A 16,833-nucleotide genomic window follows, 5' to 3' on the forward strand; every position below is an offset into this window, starting at 1 on the left:
TCATAATAAATTGCCAACAAGTTATACTTTTTAGCTAGAATCCCATCTTTGCCATCCCAAAGAAGCTAAGACAACCCCACTTTCTATTCCCTTCTTTATCCCAAAGCAATGCCATTTTAGTAATTTAACAAACAACGAAGGTCTATTATTATCACCTTCAAGTAAAGTATCAATTGTTAGAGAGGTGGTGACAGATAATGGGAAGCATATATTATTAGTCTTTCATTGAAATACGGACCGGTAATGGTTACATATATATGTATGATACGGACCGGTAATGGTTACATATATATGTATGATATATATGAAGAGAATAAATTAGCCTACGTTAGTACAAATCTTAGTTATCAGATCCTTCTATATCAAAGACTAATCTTCCCTCAATACTGTGATACTCTGTAAGAAAACAAACAAAAGATATTCGAAGATTTTTGTTTTATTTAATGGCTCTTTTGTGCTTTAGCAAGAAGAAAAATGTGGCCAAACGGACATGGAAGCGATTCACTAAGAAGATCAGATCCAAATTTAGAGACCTAGAGATTGCTGCATCAATCAGAGATTCGACTTATCGTCTCCTCCGTGTCATCTCTCACCGTCTCATCATTCCTTTCAAGACAAGGTACCTTCAAAACTCTATTTCTCGAACTCATTTCAACAACGACTATATCTATAGTCATAGTCATAGCCATGGCCGGAGACAAGGGTCTCGGTTCCTGGAATTCTTCTCTCGTTCTTTCGCCAAAACAAAGTGTATTAAAAGGCATAATGAGAGTAACTACTGGCAAATCTGCGAATACCAAAGCCAACGATGGAGGCAGGGGAAGATCAATAGAGAGGAGAAAATTTTGGGACGAAAGAAGAAAAAAGAAGAAGAAGAGGGGCCGCAGGAGATTGTTGATTCGATAGAAGTTGCTTGGAGGAGAGTGGTGGCTGCATCGCCACACCTTAGGGTGGACGAAAGAGCCGACGAGTTCATATATAAGTTTAGAGAGGGGATGAGAATGGAGAAAGAGATATCTTTTCTTGAGTTCCAAGAAAGGTTAAAACGAAGTGCATGATCCCATTTATTCGTCTTCCCTTTGTTTTCTACTTGACGATTGATTCTTTTGTAGCGATTGATTGATTTTTTGTAATCTTTATGCTTTCATATTTTCATTTTATTTTTGTTGAAACAATTATATTTGACGCTTGTAGCCTTAGGAATATAGTGAAAGTCGGTCGTCGGAAAATTGAAACTGCATGTTGAAAAGGAATGATAAAACCGGGAGCAAACCAGAGAAAATCTTAAACCTGAAACGATATGAATGTTCTTAAAGAAAACAAGAAAAGGAGACTTGGGTGGCTAGATAATGCATAAACTAGTATGATTGAAAATTACAAGTCACATGCTTGGTGCTTTCCTTTTGTCTTCCCCAACAAGTGGACCTTATTGGATTTGAGCTAAACTTGGGACATAGTTCAGAAGAACTTTGCAAGATGATTTGCAAGAGATATTTGGATGACGCAACTCCAGAGCAACGAACAAGCTTAAGAAACTAGCTCTTAATGTAAAACTACAAACTTCTCTTATGAAAGTAAGAATTTTCTTCTTTTTTGCCTAATCATTGGTTGTGTTTCTAATTTTGGTTCGTAGGTTATTGCAGAGAGTCTCCCAAGAGAAAATTAAAAGTGTTTTTTATACATGTTTCAGGCTAATATAGTGGTAACGGAACAAACGACTACATCAAGTTTATTTCAGCAACTATGCATAGATACATATTGGATGAGATGAGCCATCAATATGTTTTTTGTTTGTTTGCATATTCAAATTTGAGTAAACAATTTACAATAAATATTCGGGAAGCATAATCTCTCTACAAAATAGGTTTGAAATAGTCCTCCGCCTCCGGATATAGTGAAAGTTAGTCCTCGGAAAATAAAACCAAGAAAAATCTTGAAACTGAAACAATATGAAAGTTCTTAAAGAAAACAAGCAGAAGAGACTTGGATTAAAATCAGATAAATACTGCATAAATTAGTGTGACAATTACAAGTCACGTCCTTGGTGCCTTCCTTTTGCTTGTTGGATTTGAGCTAAACTTGGAACATAATTGAGAACTGAGAATATGCATTTAGAGTTTCTTCCACCAAGATCCACTCGTATGTGTTCATTTTCTCCTACAATGTGTAATATTTTGTTGTCGCTCGAGTAGTCATTGTAGCACACTAGAAGAAATTTGTACTGCTCCTCTGGCAAAAAACTCAGCCCAGAGTTATAACCCTCAAGATTGGCTTTCAATGTTTGGAACTTGCTCCATGACATGTCTGACCCGGTGCTAGTTGCCACCCATACATGTGAATCTGCTGGATTCACGGAATCCGTAGTTAACAGAAAAAGCTGATCTTCTCTAACCACCGATATTTCCTTAACCATAAATGGAAAACAATGAGGAAGAGCTATACTTGAAAATATCTCTAATGAAAAGTCAAAACGTAGTAAGAAATCATTAGTATAATCATTAGCAAGCCAATAAGTATTTCCCTTAAGAGACATGCCATCTTGATCATACGAACTATATCGTAAGCGCCATTTAGTAGGCACATCAAGTTCCTTCCAAGAATCAGAGGCAAAGTCATAGAGTTCGAACACATCGTAGATACCTGAATGGTAATAATGGCATCCAGGATACATCATCAATATTTTGTGTTTCTTGCAGGAAGATTGGTTTTCGTAACCGAGAGCATAGTTATCGGAGTAGTCGTAGCTATTAGTGGGTTTAATCCACTTGGTTTCTCCTAAACATGGATTCCAAACCACAAGCCTATTGTCTCTAGTGGTGCATAGCAATAAGCCGTCACAGTGAAAAACCCTACGTATATCGACTTGTAAAGAGTCAAAAAGGGGATCTTCAAAGTATAGTTGATACTTAAAAGTCGGTGCAAGGTTGTTGTGAATTCCATCAAGATTGATCCTCACTAAGTAAACCCTAAAATCCATCAACATAATAATCAGAGACTCCTTTGGTGCTTTAGAAGACTGCCTCTCAGCAAAGCTCCCACTTTTCAATAAAGCTCTCCAACCTTTGCATGTGGACCGGAATCGTGCTAGAGATTTAGCCGAAACCCTAGAGAGTATCTCCTCTACCAACTCCGCCGGAATGTTTATCCTCTCCATAGTGACTTTGGTTGAATAACTTTGCTATTCAAAATTAAAATCACAATCTATGCGTTATATATAATCAGAGAATTAAAGCGAAAGATGGAGAGCGGTGGACTGATGGAGAGAAAGAGAAAGCCGGAGAAAGACCTAAAACCTAATAAATTGTATCTATAATATCTCTCTATTTTCTATTTTAATTTTAAAAGTTATGCAATTACGATACTGAAAAAAGGTAGTAAAAATTAATAATAGTTTTAGGAAACAGGTAAAAAAAAGGAAGAAAGAGAAGTTCCACAGCTTTTTAAAGATTTTTGCCACGTCAGCAAAGAGGCGACCCAAAAAGTGATTAAGGGTTTTGAAAAAGCTTAGCCCAATCTAGGGCTTTCCACCATGGCGGTGCTGGAATCGGTGACCACACCATTGGTGGGTGAAGAGGTGAGGGTGGAGGAGAGTAGGGTTCAGGTGGCGGAGGAACCAGTTGAAGCACATGTGTCAGAAAACCAAGTTGATAGCTCTGCCTTGCCTCCTAAGGAAAGTGTTTCAAAAAGTCATAACAGTGTCTCACAGGGATCTCATCAATCTGATTCGGTTGATGATTCTGCTCAGAGTCACGGTATTGTAGAAGGAGAAGTGGGAAAGGAGAGAAGGGAAGAAATCATGGGCCTCAGTTGCTTTGGAGGAAAGTAGACTGCACAAATACGATGTTGTTGTTGAAGAAGTTGACGGCATGGGGACGATCCAAGTGCCTGACAGTGTGTTCGAGAATGCACCCCACTCTGGGAGGATTGCATAGCCGGAAAATTCGTTTCTAAAGCTCCACACGTTGGGCTGATACACATGACGGTTAATAAGATTTGATCTCTCGGGAAAAAAATCTATAAAAATAGATGTTTTTGTTGTCGACGACACTACGATATAATTCAAAATTTTAGATGCTGCAGTGCGGAATTATCGTCTTGAGGAGAGGGATGTGGAGCATCAAAAACATCCCGATGATAATGCCTAAATGGAGCCCTCTAGTTGAGGAAGCTCAACCGGAGGTGACGATAATCCCCATGTAGGCTGTTTTGAGGAATGTCCCGAGAGAAATGTTCTAATGAAAGGTTTGAGCTTCTTAACCAGTCCTTTGGGGTGCCAAAGAAGCTGCATCCTGGTACTTTATGGGCCAAAAGCTTTGAAGAAGCAAAGATTTTTATCGAGGTTGATATGAAAAAGAAGCACTCAGAGTGCTTCAGTTTCAAGTCACAAAAGGGTGTTAATATTGTAGTGCATTACGATTTTCCTTGGTTATCACCTAAATGCAACTCCTGCATGAAGTGGGGACATGTATCAGCCAAATGTCAAGCTTCTCCGGGCGACAAAGTGATCATACAAAGAGAATAGAGGTTAACACCTAGTTCCCAGATAAAGGTTACCTCTCCTGCAAGAAAGACCAGTGAAATGCGAATGGAGCCACAAACATCGATTGTTGGGGAAAAGGGAGCCACACCGGTTCTCAATACTCCAACAAAGGACCATGTTGAAAAGAAAGCAGACAAAATCCGGCCGCTGAGATGAATATAAATCAAGGTACTAAGGAGAAAATTTGGGAAAAGGTGAAATCGCGGGCAAAGATAGCTCACAAACAAACTAAAATTGAAAACTTTCATCTCATATAGGCACAGTAGAATCTGAGAAAACAGTGTTAAGTTCATGATTTGCTTCTCTTGCGAGAAAAGAGAAGCTAGGTGAGACAGAGGATGATGAGTTAGAAGATGGGGAGTATACAGAAGTGATTCCCAACTCAATGTCCGCACATGTTGACGCGGTAGACAAGAGGGAAGACAAGACAAATGCAACAGTGGGAGGCAGAGTATTTCTCCTGAAGGGATCAAAATCTACTCACAAAACCGAATTCAGGGCCAATGGTGTCTCCTCCAAGGAGCTCCGGAAAGAGGAAAAAGTCTAAACCCAAAAGAAACAATCATTAATGTCAGTTTTCTTTTGGAATGTTAGAGGTTTGAATAAAAAGAAAAAACAAAAAGTTCTGAGTAGTTGGTGTCGTGAAAATGATTTCTGGTTTGGTGGTGTTTTGGAGACAAGAGTTAAAGAATCAAAAGAGGATATTGTTGCACGAGTGTTTCCGGGATAGTCATTCCTAAATAACTATGAGCATCATAGACTCGGTCGGATCTAGGTTGTTTGGAGGAAGTCAGTTCGTCTAACGTCGGTTTACAGGAGTAGTCAGTTGGTTACAGTTTTGGTGAAATTACCGAGTGAAGAAGAGAAATTCCTGTGTACTTTCGTATACAGATCTAACTTCATGGAGGAGAGGAAAGAGCTATGGAGTGATTTGAGAAACCATTTTACATCTCCAGTCTATGGTAGGATGCAATGGATGGTTATGGGAGATTTTAATGAGATTTTGTCTAGAGATGAATATTTTCCTCCAAATGCAATCTCTGATTTTCATGTTGGCATAGAAGACTTCAGAGCTACTGTTCGTAATGGTACTCTAACTGATATGGGCTATCATGGTTCTACCTTTACCTGGAGTAACAAAAGAACTAAAGTATTGATATGCAGAAAACTCGATAGACTTCTGGTAAATGATCACTGGTTACATTATTACAGGCATTCTTATTCTGTGTTTGAAGGAGGTGGTTGTTCGGACCACTTGAGATGCGGGTTTCACGTGAGACCTAACAACTCAAAACCAACGAGACCGTTTAAGTTCTCCAATGTTATTGCAGCCATGCCGAGGTTCAAGAGTGAATTGCAGGAGTTTTGGGGTTCTACTCCTCCTTTATATCACTCCACCTCTGCTCTGTTCAGATTTTCTAAAAAGCTGAAGAATCTTAAGCCTATTGTGAGGCGAATCTCTAGGGAGACACTGAGTGGTATTTCGAAGCAAGTTAAGGAGGATTTTGATCTGCTTTGTGCCACACAAGAGCAGAATTTACTAGCGCCATCGGAGAGTTCTCAGCAAGCTGAAAATGCAGCTTTCGATCAGTGGGAGAAGAATGCTTCTATTGAAGAACGTTACTTGCAGCAAAAGGAAAAGCTGCACTGGATGAATTTTGGAGACAAAAATAATAGAGTTTATCACAGAACAGAATGAAATAAAGGAGAGGGCAGTAAACCATTTTAAATCTTTTCTGAACCATGCTCAAGAGAACTTTCAAACCACCAGTGTAGAGGAGCTGAGCGACTTATTGACATATCGTTGTACTTCAGAGGAGCAACTGCAGCTGACAAGGAGTGTCTACGAAATAGAGATGAAGGAAGTTTTGTTTGCTATGGCTGCAAATAAATCCCCAGATCCTGATGGTTATACTGTTGAATTCTTCAAAGAAAGCTGGCCAATTATTAGAAAAGATCTTGTTGTTGGTATATAGTCTTTTTTTATTGAAGGATTTCTTCCTAAAGGATTCAATTCTACAATTCTTGTTTTAATACCAAAGAAAGAAAGAGCTAAGCATATGAAAGATTATAGACCCATTGCTTGTTGCAATGTTCTTTACAAGATTATTTCTGAAATATTGGCAAACCGGCTGAAGCAAACCCTCCCACGGTTTATAGCTCCTAATCAATATGCATTTGTGCAAGTCAGGCTTCTAATAGAGAATCTACTTCTAGCTCAATCTCATCTCAGTGTGCTCTGAAGATTGATATCTCTAAAGCCTTTCATTCTGTTCAATGGAGTTTCCTTCTGACTTCTGAACATCTTAGAAGCTTTAAACTTTCCTGAAGAATTTATCCACTGGATCAGACTTTATATATCCACTGCCTCATTCTCAGTCTAGGTGAATGGGGAGCTAGCTGGATATTTTGGTAGTTCATGAGGTTTAAGGCAAGATTGCTCTCTCTCCCCATACCTGTTTGTTATACGCATGAATGTACTCTCTGCAATGTTGGACAAAGCAGCAAGTCAAAACAAGTTTGGTTTTCATCCTAAATGTTCGAACATAGATCTCACTCACCTATGCTTTGCAGATGATTTAATGATCTTCTCTGATGGTACTTTAAGATCAATAGAGGGAATTTAAAAGGTCTTTGATGAATTCTCCAAGATGTCTGATTTAAAGATTAGCTTGGAGAAATCTACTGTGTACCTGGAAAGAGTTTCAGATTCTGTTAAAACTCTCCTATCCCAGAGGTTTGCTTTTGCTTTTGATGAGCTCCCAGTTAGATATCTTGGCTTACCACTCCTCACCAAGAAGATGAGAACTTTAGACTATACGTCTCTGTTGGAGGTGAAAACCGCACCTCCGGTTTTCTCCGGTACAAACCGAGATCGGCACGACGTAAACCCGATTTACGAAGGAAATGTACCGGGAATATTAGGCCGAGTGAGTTCTTGGGCTGAACGTAGCCCAACGAGCCGAAGTCGGTCAGAAACTTCTCAAAGGAACCGAGAAGTTCTCTGAGTTCGGAGGAAAATAGAAAGTTTTCGAGTAGAAAAAGGAAACTAATGAGAAGAAAGGAAACTACCATGAGAAAAGGAAAAAGACCGAGAGAAAAGGAAAGTCTTCTCGGTCCCATATCGCAGAGAAGACTCACGAAGACCGACTTAGAAGACATATATAAAGGAAGAGGAATCGACAGCAGAAGACGCAAGGAATTCCCGAGAGGCTTAGAGATTGAGAGCTCAAGGCATTCATTAGCTTCTTAATTTTCTAAGTCTTAGTTCGTTTGTTATCTTCATATAAACGAACTCAATTGTATTCTCAACCGATCTAACAAAACCCGAATTTTCGATCTAAGTTACTGTTTTGTCCCTTGTCGATATTCACATATCAACAATTGGCGCCCCAGGTAGGGGGCTTAACAGAAATATTCAGTTTTAGATCGGATTTCGGAGAGATTGAATCAGCTATGACAGACCAAGCCAACGTCCATGAGGAAGAAAACCCTCTCGGCCAAGGGAACGGCAACATCCGAGCCCCCGCAGAGCAGACAAGAGGAACCGCTGGGGAAAACGCTGCAGCAGAAGCCGGCCAAACTCCCGCAGCCGTAGGAGGTTTTGGAACTGAACTATTGCTCCAAGTGTTCAACACTCAGTTCGAAGCTATCCACAAAAGGAGCGAAGAACGCCTCAGTCAGATGGCGACACAGATCGCCGAGCTCAGTCATGCACGGACTCCCCTTCGAGTTCGGAACATCATTGACGACCATAATACTGACGGCGACCCAGCCGGAACTATGCGATCCACTGCTGTCGGATCGGCAAACGCTCCAGCACCACCAGATCTAAGTCGCGATGCCGAGTTCAAAGCAATGAAGGCACAACTTCACGAGATCACTTCGAAAATTCACCAAGAAACGAGCGCAGCTACGGAGATCGAGCGCGTCATTCAGGAAACACAAAAGAGACTTTTTACGCCGCGCTTAGCGGGAACGCCTGTCAAACACATGGAGAAACTCAAGATCAAGATCTATGAAGGCAATACCGATCCCCGGCATTTTTTTACATCGTTTGGAATCTGCATGAATCGATACCAGTTCAGATCCGCCGAGGAGAGGGATGCGGTCCAGTGCCAGCTGTTTGTCGAGAGTCTAGGAGGAATAGCTCTCGACTGGTTCTCACGACTCGAGGCGAACTCAATAAATAACTATAAGGAGCTGACGACGGCCTTTGTTAAACATTTCTCAATGTTCATCGGACAGAACACCAAGAACTCCGAGCTATGGCAGATAGCCCAAGGAGCAAGCGAGAGCCTCTGTGACTTTATTCAACGCTTTAAGACAATCGTCGCCAACTGCACGATCAGCGACGAAGCCGCTCTCTTATGTCTCCAGAAAGGAACTCGAATAAAAACAAGCTTCCGGAGCGCGATCACGCACAACCCCCCGCAGACCTTGGAGGACGCATTACACCGAGCTAATACATACATCGCCGAAGAAGAAGAAGAGGCAGCCTATGAGCGGAACTATTCGGCAAAGCAGACCGAACGTCCAAAGGCCGCCACTAATGAACCACAATCGGGCTATAGTAGAGGGTACGAGAATCGCAAGAAGTTCTACGCTAATGCCATCCAGCAACCGACCAAACAGTGGAATAATAAGTGGATCCGCAGTGAAGAAGATCAAGACGAGTCATTGTTCTGCGAATTCCATAACCGTAAAGGACATAGCACCGAAAACTGCAGACATCTACGGGAATACCTGCTCGCACAGTATCGAAAAGGACAAATCTCGCTTGACGATCTCCGTCGTTCAACCGCTCCAAGAAGCAAGTCACCTCGACCGAATAACATACCACCTGAGAACGCCGTCGCTAAAGATCCACCAGCTCCACCAGCTTTACCAGCTCTACCGCCACCTCCACCGAATCAACCTGGTTTACACGAGCAACCGAAATGCAACCGTGACGACCGTGCGCCAGAAAACCACACTCCCAAAGCAAGGAAGCGCGTCAACATGATTATGGGAGCTATAGAAGCCTATAACTATTCGGTTCGGGCCATCAAGGAATACAGTAGATTGGCCGCCACCGCGCCTAAACTCCTGCACGATCCGCCGAAGGGAACCCCTTTGATATTCACAGAAGCCGACACAATCGGGTTGCACAAACCACACAATGACGCCCTCGTCGTCGAACTTCTTCTCGACGATGTTGAAGTTAGTCGCATTCTTATCAATACAGGCAGCTCGGTCAACATTATCTTCAAAGACGCGCTTGATCAGCTCAATATACCATCAAACAAAATTGAGCCCTTTAACGAACCACTCACGGGGTTCGATGGCGAACGCTGCATGACGGTCGGCACAGTCAAAATCCCGATCTACCTCGCTAGAGTTGCGAAGATCATCCAGTTCCTCATCCTTGACAAACCAGCGATCTACAACGCTATTCTCGGCACACCGTTGCTACACGCGATGAAGGCAGTTGCCTCTACGTACCATCAATGCCTGAAATTCCCGACTCCCGACGGTGTTTACACTCTCCGAGGTAACCAAGCCGTCGCCCGATCGTGCTACATAAACGAATGCAAGCTTCGTTCGGCCAACCAAGCCTGCGTCATCAGTTCGCAAGGTCCAACGACCGAGCTCATTGTCCAGAAAACGAAACCCAAGCAAGAGTCAATTACTCAAGTCTGCATCGACGAACTAAGGCCAGAGCGCCAAGTCGGCATCGGCGCCGAACTCGACCCAAGTATCCGCGATACACTCGTTCACTTCCTGAAACAACACTCATCCACCTTTGCATGGTCAGTAGAGGATATGCCCGGGATCGATCCACAAATCGCTTGTCACAAGCTCAATATCGATCCAACATACAAGCCGAAGCCACGAACAAAAGTATCCCTCTCATCAAAAGGCGTATGCTCGCACTTTGATGTAGACATGCTATTTTTTTTTTGCTTGAATAAAAATTTAACATTCATTCAAAAAAAAAAGGAAAAATATCTTAAAAGAAAATTTGTCAAAACGAAACCCTAGTTGAGATGTGATATTGCAGTGTGATCGAATACTTGGCGTTTTTCTCAGAGGAGAAATTGTTGGAATTTATACTGATGTAATAATTTATAAAACTAACATGAATTCAGTTTCTAAAATTTTATGCAAATACTATCAGATTTATAGTATATCTACAACGGAAAAGTGAACAAAAACAAGGTTGTGTATCACTTCAACCGTTGTGTCTCTACCTGTATCTACACTCACACAAATTAGATCAGAACAAAATGCTAGTGCCGTATAGATCAGATCTCAAAACGTGACAAACAATTTGCCTTTTAATCATGTTTAGGGTTTTCGTGAGAGACTGGACACCTTGAACATCTCATTATATCGTTATATATATGAGTTCACGTAACCTAGTTATATATCGTTATAGCATACATTTATTCAAAGTAAATGAAAAACTTATATATTCTAAATTACAATTTGAGATTACCTATATATTGACTAGTTCATTCAAATCTTAAAACTGAGCTAGTTTTGGTCTAGTTCAATATAATAAAATTATATTTAATCAAAGTTACTTTGGTCGGTTTGTGATGTTTGTTATGTTGCTAATAATTAATATTGAGTAACTTTAACTAAGCATAAGACGAAAACTATACACACAAAAAATTGGTTCATAAAATACAGTTGTGAAATTTTAAAGAGTTATTGAGTTTTTCATCCAACGAACACCATAATTTGATTTACTACAAAGACTTATTAAGATTCATTTATAGATGAATTTTCTTACATACCTAAATTAAAAACTGGATAAACCAAACTAATATTCAAACATTAGACTATTTTGAGTATTGATTTGGGCACAAATCTATTTAGCATATGTTTGAATATTTGAGTTCATAATATTTTGGAAGAATAATATTTTCACATAATTATTATTTTATATAGTTTAGTAAAATTAGACAAATGATCAAACTCATGACCAACTGTTGCACAAATATTTTGTTTCATTCTAGTCTTTTAAACTTATGATAGTCTCAGCTTAAGATTATATTAGTCTAGGCACGACACGGATCTTATTCATCTTAACTATTTATAAGATTTGTAGTTTGTTTTGAGTGCATTCTTTAATCATTCATGATGAAGCTAATGCAAAAATATGAATATAAATAACTCAGGTTGTACCATTAACAGCAGCTGTAATTGTGACCACACCTCAAAAGCTGGCCTTTATCGATGTTGCTAAATGTGTACAAATCTTCTCAAAGCTAAAGGTCTTTTTCCTATCCCAAGTTTTATCATGAATATCTTCTTTCTTTTTTGCTTATATGGATCTTGTGAAGAACTTGTTTTTCTTTCTCTACTTTGCAACAACAGATATGAACAAACTCCGAGATTTATTTCCTGTTTGGTTTTATGGATTAGATGCCTTGTGTTGCTGTTGTGAAGAATATGTGCCATTTCGACGCTGATGGGAAACGTTTCTACCCTTTTGAGAAAGGTTCATGTTCTCATGTAGCTGGACTTATGGCACTCTTAATTCTAATGGATGAAACAAAAAAAAACTACAATAGCCACATGTATATGCAGCACACATATAGATAACTTATGAAACTACGTCTCTGGCTGCAGGTTGTCGAAGCAATTCAGAATACCTCACCTCTTTGACCTCCCCATTAGACCAACAGTAATACACATATTTATAGACTTCTATGAAACAACACAATTGCATCTTTACTTTTTGACTTATAGTTAATGGAAAGCCGCTTTGATGTCCTCTCATTCCACTGGACCAGTTGTTCTGAACAGTTTTTCCTTTTTATTCCTTTCTGATTGTTAGTTATCTGCTTCTAGTGATAGCGGAATTCATGAAGTTGTGTCAGATTTCTAAAATGAAGTCGCAAGAACTTTCCATGATCTCGGAGTTTGTGTAGTGGACCGGATCAAGGAACCTATTTGTGGAAGGTATCCAATAGAAAAGGACTCATGCCTTTCATTTCATTCATTCATGCATTAATCTATACATGCATACGCATTCATGCATACATTCATCTATATACATTCATGCATAAATTCATCTATACATGCATATACATTCATGCATAAATTCATCTATACATGTATATGCATTTATGCATATTTTCTTCTTCAATTATATGCTTTATTCATTGCTTCCTATATTGCATCTTTGCTTACATGCTTGACCTGTTTTACTTTCTTTCTTCTTTGCTTCTTTTTGTTTACTTCATTGCTGTTTTTTTTTTTTTGCTTCCTTGTTTTCTTGATTACTTCCTTACATGCTCTACTTGCTTGCATCTTTGCTTTTTTAATTTCTCTGTTTTAGTGCATTGTTGGCTTCTTTGATTCCTATGTTTAGTGCATTGCTTGCTTCTTAGCTTCTTTTTGCCCCTGTTTAGTGCATTGCTTGTTTCTTTGCTTCTTTGATGATTCCTTTGTTTAGTGCATTGTTTTTCTCTGCTTCTTTGATTTCTCTGTTTAGTTCATAGATTCTTTGTTTAACTTGTTTCTCTGCTTCCTTGCTTCTTTGTTACTTGATTTTGTAAGTGTGCTCACTTACTCGCACACACACTAAACTAACTAGCTGTTTAGCATGATTTCTCATGTTACCATCATTTGATACATGTAATTTAACTTTAAGGAAAAAAAGCACTTAATTTATGTATTTATTACATTAGATTTACTTAATGTATTGGATAAGCTTATTTTTCTACCTTCCTTTTGTTTTTTTTTTTTGACTTAAGATTATTAAAATATTTTATGTAGCTGAGAATTGAGAGATTCTTGAGGGATAAATTTGTAAGGGTGATTTGGCTCAGAGCCAAAAGTTGACTAAATAATAAGGTATATACCAAAAGATAATCCAAAATTAGTTAGCAACTGACACATGTAATTTTCTTTACCACTTTATCCCTATCTCTCATTACGTCATTCCAACTTGCAGCTGACAACAAAAAAATTCAGTAGGGGAGCATTAAATGCTCGTCAAAAGGATGCATAGATAGCATAGATAACAACTCCCAACGCTTGCAAAATGATTTGGTGTATCATATTATTGTGAGGTGAAAAACAGATAACAAACATTGATAAACGAAATAACAACTTAAAAAATTTTTACATCTCCAAATTATTTTTACATCTCCAAATTTTTACAAAGAGAAAAGAGTATCTCGTTAACGTAATTATCCGTTAACTACGTTATCTAATTTAATACAATTATCGATAAACCTAACATATCAAAGGCAGTCTCTAACTTAATAAAAATAGACGATAACTGTGTACTGTTAACGTAGTTATTCGTAGGACTAAATATCATTAACATATAAACAAAACGGTAAACAATAATTCTTATACCAGACCCTAAACACTAAACCATAAGCGATAAACCATAAACCAAAAACAGTATAACAATATAACTTTAATCTAAAACCTAATTTCTCAACAGTGAACTCCAATGTAATCAATATAAACCATATCCCCAATTCACTAAACACAATCTTCAAGTGTGGACCCTATAACAATATCTCGTTAACGTAGTTAGTCGTTAACATAGTTATCTAACTTAATACAATTGTCAATAAACCTAACATATCAAGGATGGTCCCTAACTTAATAAAATGGTCGATAATTGTGTACCGTTAACGTAGTTATCCATAGGACTAACTAATAAGATTACCATTAACATATAAACATAACAGTAAACAATAAACTCTAAAATCAGACTCTAAACACTAAACCTTAAACGATAAATCGTTAATATAAAACACTATAGCATTATAATTTAAATCTAAAACCTAATCTCTTAACGGTGAACCCAAACTTAGTCAATATAAACCTATCACAAAAACACTAAACACAATATCTTCAACTATGAATCCTAACTAAAATGAAGTTATCGATAACAGTTGGTCGTTAACAACGTTATCCATTGGAGTAAATAATCAGATAACCATAAACATATAAGGTAAACAGTAAACACATTCATAATAAACCTTACACCAAACCTCATTAAGATATTGTTAACATTCTACTAGATAACATACCTATCGTTATCGTTAACTGGATAACATACACATCGTTAACATATCGTCATTATGACTAATTCTAAAGCATCTGGAGTATGCTGTTAACCAAAATATCTCTAGTACCACTAAATAAGTTATCATAGAACGTGTCGCCATTGTTGGAACTCATTCTCTTCTTTGTAGCGGGAGAATATTTCCCACAGCATAGCCCCGTCACTATTTTGAACTCACGAAGACTAAACTGAATAGGTTTACCAGTAAATAAGACCCAAATCTCGTTCTCTTTACCAACTTCCAGCATTCGCGTCAGGGTGAACAGAACAAATGCACCAGACTAGGCCGGTTTTCCAGAGATTTTGAACAATTTTCCAAATTGACTCTTGTAAAGAAACTGTCTTTCTTTCTCAGCAAGTGCATGCTCGATCTCTGATAGAACCGTCAATTTCTGGTATATATTGACCATTTCGCCGATTGGTACATAGTCTGTGGCGAGGATTTTCTGAGGTAACTCCAAATCCGCCATTTTTCTTGCAAGTATGGTCGGCAATAATGAAAAAAAAAATTTTAAATTGGTAAGGAGGATCTACTTTAGGAGCAATATCTGTTAAACCTCATAGATATACAAAATAACGAACACATAAAACTAAGTGGGATGAAAAAATAAAACTTATACTGTTTGCAATATTGGAAAATCACCGCCAAATAGACAACCTTTAAAATAGAAACAGCAGCCGAAAACAGTATTATCACAACCAAAATAAACTATAATATTGCTAGGAAGAAGAATTATAAGGAATGGAGAAAAAAAACAAAGAATGGAGAAGAAGACGACTTCCACAAAGAACAATTTCAATAAAGAGAAAAGAGGACTTTTTCTCTTTCCAATTTCTATGGTTTTGTTTTATTATCAAATTTTTTTTTAAATCACAAACAGTTGTGTATGGGAGAGAGAAATAAATTAACTGACATATTTTCATGCTTTGGATCCCACACAAAGAGAGATGTCTGAAAATTTATAGATATAGGGATTCTAAAGTATTTTCCTTGTGAACAAATCTTGAATAATACCAGATAGAAGAAACTAATATCCGATTATTTATTTGGTATCTAGTGGTATTACCTAATTTGTAATACGTTAACACGTTGTATGTATCTCTCGACACGATAACATTGTAATTCATGAAAATAAATAAGAATTTATTCAATTTAAATACGAAACAACATAAACGACAAAAGAAAAAGAAAACAAAAAATCCTACGAAAGACAAAAAGAGTAAGGCCCCCTCTCGACTTCTTACCATATGGAGACAGATTTCATAACTGTTTAACCAATTATTCCTTAAATAAATTGAGTTCATTGTTTTTCCGGGAGCTAAATCCTTGTTGATCTCACAAGAAAAACAATACCACTGTTCCCTCTTTTTTTTTTCAAAAAAAAAAGTACAGTTTTGACACATTTTTTAAAAAAACTTCGATTTTTCATGCCATAACATTTGAAAATAGGATAATTAATTTTTAGTTCAACGTCTATTGTTTTATCACAAAAATTGGTAACTTTTTTTATATTACACATTTCTAGCTAATACAAGAGTTTCCTACTATGAATGGCCTTAATCATTTTATTTCAGGAGATTTAACTGATAGTAGACAATTGTATATTACAATGAATTCGTTCATGTCTCACGAGTCACTAATTTAGAGCATCTGCAATGCAGAAACTCATATGGGTCTTTTATTCATTTTTTAATATTAAAATTTAGTTAAGAGATTTATTGCTTTTGTATGGTTCAATGGAGGGTTTTTTTCGTCACCAAAACTGCTTCAAGTGGGTCGTAACACATGAAAAAAAATTAGACAGATTTTGTCCCCAATTATGATACCCAATGGAGACATAATATCTGGCTGGAAGAAACGTTTCTTTCTGTCTTTAAGAGACGTCTTCAAAGATAAATCTCTTATGCTTAATATTTTTATCAAAAAAATGTTTAGAAACGGCTGTAGAAACCGAGTTGCTGATGGTCTTAGAGTAAGTGCAACGGGGTATTTAACTACTGTCTCTACGATTTTTTCCAAAATAAATAAATGAAAAACACAAAAAAAACTGAAAAATGTTTCTTAATTTAGAGATGAGAGAAACGTCTCACATGCCCAAATTTCATTGAATAAAAGAGAAGAAAGAGAAAAAGTTTGTTTTGGGTTCTTATTCTTTTTATTTTTACTTGACAAAATTCAGGTTTTTCTCACTGAACTTTTAAAAAA

The 16,833-nt window shown here is 37.8% G+C and overlaps 2 protein-coding genes across 2 annotated transcripts; one reads left to right on the top strand and one right to left on the bottom strand.

Annotated features, from left to right (window-relative positions):
* Nucleotides 1–443: 443 nt before the first annotated feature.
* Nucleotides 444–1,058, top strand: LOC18025058. Its single transcript, XM_006405994.1, has one exon. It carries the CDS (start codon nt 444–446, stop codon nt 1,056–1,058), a length of 615 nt encoding a protein of 204 aa, XP_006406057.1.
* A 968-nt stretch (nt 1,059–2,026) lies between these two features.
* Nucleotides 2,027–3,154, bottom strand: LOC18025059 (putative F-box protein At3g23260). The gene has a single exon (XM_024159161.1). It carries the CDS (start codon nt 3,152–3,154, stop codon nt 2,027–2,029), a length of 1,128 nt encoding a protein of 375 aa, XP_024014929.1.
* Nucleotides 3,155–16,833: the final 13,679 nt, after the last annotated feature.

The sequence above is a fragment of the Eutrema salsugineum genome, unplaced genomic scaffold, assembly GCF_000478725.1.
Source record: "Eutrema salsugineum unplaced genomic scaffold, Eutsalg1_0 scaffold_13, whole genome shotgun sequence".
NCBI classification, from domain to species: Eukaryota; Viridiplantae; Streptophyta; class Magnoliopsida; order Brassicales; family Brassicaceae; genus Eutrema; species Eutrema salsugineum.